The sequence below is a fragment of the Arachis ipaensis genome, chromosome B10 (genome assembly GCF_059453495.1).
Source record: "Arachis ipaensis isolate K30076 ecotype BB chromosome B10, ASM5945349v1, whole genome shotgun sequence".
Taxonomy (NCBI): domain Eukaryota; kingdom Viridiplantae; phylum Streptophyta; class Magnoliopsida; order Fabales; family Fabaceae; genus Arachis; species Arachis ipaensis.
In genome coordinates, this window is record NC_142435.1 from 59,630,268 (window position 1) to 59,634,918 (window position 4,651).

General features: G+C 41.9%; 1 protein-coding gene across 1 annotated transcript; it reads left to right on the plus strand.

Annotated features, from left to right (window-relative positions):
* The first annotated feature begins 2,744 nt into the window (after positions 1-2,744).
* On the plus strand, positions 2,745-4,010 carry LOC148580216 (uncharacterized). The gene is made up of 3 exons (XM_088491802.1): positions 2,745-2,884; positions 2,966-3,251; positions 3,408-4,010. Exons 1-3 carry the CDS (start codon positions 2,745-2,747, stop codon positions 4,008-4,010), a joined length of 1,029 nt encoding a protein of 342 aa, XP_088347928.1.
* The last annotated feature ends 641 nt before the right edge of the window (positions 4,011-4,651 follow it).

Sequence of the window (4,651 nt, forward strand, 5' to 3'; positions counted from 1 at the left end):
AGCTAATAACAAATGATGGCCTCAATCATATGCAAGCATATAAATACACTAAACAATGGACATATAGAATGGAACAAAGCATAGATTGTAATCATAGAGAAGAAAACACACAAGAAAAAATATTATGGTTAAATAGTGTAACCATGCAATTAGCTCAAGTCTCACAGGTTGTGTGTTCTTTGCTATAATTTATGTTCCAAATTATAATCCTCAGACAAGTTTAACAGAAATTTTCAATTTAAATTAGTGAAATATCATAAAACAGGGTCTTGAAAGGAAACTCATTACTTTAACCAAGCAAAACATACATGCAAACAATTATTATCATGCAATCTATCCTATCTAATAAAAGAAAAACTAGAAATGTTGGTGTTAAGAGAGAGAAGTTACATCCGGAAGTCAAGGACTGACCTCTCCACACTTAAAGCTTGGCCCGGTCCTCCGTGCCATCAGTAAGGAGCAAGGGAGGCCTGGAAGCGTCGCCTCCAGTGTCTGGTTTGCCTTGGCTGCCTGTGCTACTGGATGAAGGGGAATCTCGAGTGTCCTTTGGTTCTGAAGGTGGGTGTGTACCAAGTATGAGTTCTTTCAGATAGTCGTATCGGCACTTGTTACGGCGCTACATTTGCTCCATTTGTCGGTCTTGCCGGTCGAGCCTCTCAAGGATCTGAAGGAACATCTGATAGGTAGATGTTGCTTGTGGTGTAGAAGATGGTGGAGTGGAGGAGGGAGGAGGATCCAAAGATGGATCTGCAGGAGAGCTTACAGAGGGAACTGGCGGCCTGATGTACTTGATGCATTCGCATATTTGTTATATTAGTTAGTCAGTTTAGTTAGTTTTAGCTTAATTTCATTCATCATCTTTGAAATAAACAAGAACTTTTATGAGTTTTACTTCCATGCATTAAAACACTAAGAACTAGGTAAATGGTTGCCAAATTCATGCAAATATTCAAGGAGTTTATAAACAAGTTGATGTGAATGATTCCCTTGAAATTATTGCATAAGATGGCAAGACTTTGAGGAAGTTTCTTTGGTTTATGATAGGTAAAACAAAGAGCCCCGGAGCAAGAAGGCAATGGAGCAAGAATTGGAGCAAGAAGCCTTGAGAATACATCAAGCTTGGCAAGGAGGCAGAGGACTTGCACGTTGCCAACTTGGGTTACTACTAGCGTGTTTGGTGATAACGCCAGCAGCCCTGGAGAGTGATTCTAGGAAGGGTTTGCACATTGCCAACTTGCACTACTACTTGAGTGCTTGGCAACAACGCCAAGAAGTAAAACTTGGCAAGAAAGATGAAGGCTCAAGCACGTTGCCAACCTGGAGAAAGGGTGTGTGTTTGATGGTAACGCAGCAAGCAACTCTGGGAAGCAAGTCAGAAGCTCATGCACGTTGCCAACGCCAGAGTCCAAAGGCGTGTTTAGAGGCAACGCTGCAAGCAAGGCCTTGGAGAGAAGTAATTTCAAAGCCTCAAGCACGTTGCCAACCTAGAGATGGGGGGGCGTGTTTGAGGACAACATCAAGGCAATGCTGAGATAGAAGACTTGGCCCAGGAAAGGGAGATGCACATTGCCAATGCCAGGAACAAGAGGCGTGTTCCAAGGCAACGCAGCAAGCCAGGATTCGGGGCTAGGAAGGAAGCAACCATGAAGAGCACTTCCAAGCCTTCCACCCATCGAGCACGTTGCCAACGCCAGCCTCCATTGGCGTGTTTCAAGGCAACGCTAAGCTAGAAGATTTTGTCCAGCTATAGAATAAAGAGCACGTTGCCAACGCCAAGATACATAGGCGTGTTCATTGGCAACGCATCATACAAGCAAGCTAGGCAACCTTGAGAATGAAGAGCACGTTGCTAACTTGGAAATGCATTAGCGTGTTTGGCAACAACTCAAGGCAGCTTGGATGATGATTCTTCAACTCAGGCACATTGCCAACATTGGAATGCATAGGCGTGCTCAATGACAACGCCAAGCAGCAAGCATGGAGCCTTGAGGAAGGCTCGAGCACGCTGCTAACGCCAAGTTCTGAAGGCGTGTTCTGAAGGCAAAAGTAGAAATTATAGAAAAACTTCCTTTACCAACTAGTGTGAAAGCTGTTAGAAGCTTCTTAGGGCATGCTGGATTCTATAGAAGATTCATCAAAGATTTTTCCAAAATAGCAAAGCCACTAAGCAATCTGCTGGTGGTAAACAATCCTTTCTTCTTTGATGATGAATGTAAACATGCCTTTGAAACTCTAAAAGCTAAGCTCACCACAGCACCAATCATCACACCCCCAAGTTGGAAATTGCCTTTTGAACTCATGTGTGATGCAAGTGACCTTGCAATTGGTGCTGTGTTGGGCAGAGGAAGGAAAAGAAGCTTCATGTTATCTACTATGCAAGTAAGGTATTGAATGAAACTCAAAGAAATTACACCACCACAGAGAAAGAGTTACTAGCTGTGGTATATGCTTTTGATAAGTTTAGACAATATTTGATTGGATCTAAAGTCCTGGTATATGCTGACCATGTTGCTCTTAAGTATCTTATGTCAAAATAGGATGCCAAACCAAGGCTAATCAGATGGATACTACTCCTACAAGAGTTTGACATTGAGATAAAGGATAGAAATGGTAGTGAAAATCAAGTTGCTGATCACCTATTAAGGCTGCCACAAGATGCATGTCAAGACAACCTTCAATCAATAAATGAAGAATTTCCAGATGAGCACCTCTTGCAGATCCAACATATCCCTTGGTTCGCAGACATGGCCAACTACAAGGCAAGAAGGACCATTCCACAAGAATACACAAAACAACAAGTCAAGAAGTTATTACATGAGGCTAAGTTCTTCTTCTGGGATGAACCATTTCTATTCAAAAGGTGCCCAGACGGAATGATAAGAAGGTGTGTACCGGAGGTTGAGATGAAGGACATACTATGGCATTGTCACAACTCAAGCTATGGTGGCCATTTTTGAGCTGAAAGAACTGATGCAAAGGTGCTTCAAAGTGGCTTCTACTGGCCTTCCATCTTCAAGGATGCTAGAGACTTTGTGAGCCATTGCAATGAATGTCAAAGAACAGGGGGTTTGACAAGGAAAAATGAGATGCCTCAGAAGTTCATTTTGGAAGTGGAGCTCTTTGATTTGTGGGGAATAGATTTCATGGGACCCTTCCCTCCGTCCTACACATTCAAATACATTTTGGTGGCAGTGGAGTATGTTTCAAAATGGGTAGAAGCAATAGCCACCACTACATGTGATACCAACGTGGTATTACAATTCCTAAAAAGAAACATCCTCACTAGATTTGGAGTGCCCAAGGGACTTATAAGTGATGGAGGAAGCCACTTCTATAACAAGCAATTAAATTCTCTACTCCACAAATATGGAGTTACTCACAAAGTGGCCACACCTTATCACCCATAGACAAATGGGCAAGCTGAACTTGCTAAAAGAGAGCTAAAGAGGATTCTGGAGAAAAATGTGAGAGCAACAAGAAAGGATTGGGTTTGGAAGCTGGATGATGCACTTTGGGCATACAGAACATCATTCAAAACTTCCATAGGAAAATCTCCATTTCAGCTGGTGTATGGGAAGGCATGCCATCTCCCTGTGGAGCTTGAACACAAGGCCTTTTGGGCCACCAAACTTTTGAATTTAGATGCTCAAGCAGCAGGAGAAAAGAGGTTACTACAACTCAATGAATTAGAGGAATTCAGATTGGAGGCATATAAAAATGCCAGAATATACAAAGAAAGAGCAAAAAGGTTGCATGACAAGAGGATCTTCCAAAGAACATTCGAACCAGGCCAAAAAGTGTTGCTATTCAACTCAAGACTGAAGATTTTCCCTGGAAAGCTCAAGTCTAGATGGACTGGTCCATACACCATCACCAAAGTATCCCCTCATGGCTATGTGGAATTACTTGATGAAGCTTCAAAACAGACTTTCACAGCTAATGGGCATAGGGTGAAACTTTATCTTGGTGGCCCCTGGAGCAAGGAAGAAAATCTGCACTTACTAACATGAGCAAAAGAGCTGCAATGTCAAGCTAAGGACGATAAACAAGCGCTTCATGGGAGGCAACCCATGCACAGGAGTCTTTTATTTTCATGCTTTAGTGATCAATAATGAGAGGTTGCATCATAAACATCTAAGAGAATAATGAGTGAACTAGCACATAGTGTATGCAAGGAACTCAGTTTGGTGTGGCCAATCTTGAAATAATTGCAAAAAAATTTCTTTTTACAACACTTAGTCACAAACTAAGTTTGGTGTCCATACATACACGGAAATACTAGGACATGGAGCAATAGTGTAGTTATTTCTTTTAGTGATATGAAAGCAATCATTAAAAAAAAAGTATGAATCCAAATACAAGAAATTCTAAAGCCTTTGTATTCTTGCTGTAGGGAAGTGAAAGAAAGAAGTGATGGGAGAATCTTTGAAGAGAAGTCACGGAAACACAAGGGAAAGAAAATCACATGAGTCTTGAATTTTGTGCATTGGAAAAAGCAACTCAACATGCATTGGGCACAAAGAAGCATGCTTCCCATGCTGTGACCGAACCATCAAGACCATCCCTCCACCATACATATGACTTTAAAACACTCCAACCAGGATCATCAAACCTCACTTTGCCCTTACTTCTATATCTACTACTCCCCATC

Coding starts and splice junctions, on each gene's coding strand:
- LOC148580216 (XM_088491802.1), top strand. CDS start 2,745: ATGGCCAACTACAAGGCAAGAAGGACCATTCCACAAGAATACACAAAA. Junction 2,885..2,965: donor CCAGACGGAATGATAAGAAG/GTGTGTACCGGA, acceptor TTGAGCTGAAAG/AACTGATGCAAAGGTGCTTC. Junction 3,252..3,407: donor CTACATGTGATACCAACGTG/GTATTACAATTC, acceptor TATCACCCATAG/ACAAATGGGCAAGCTGAACT.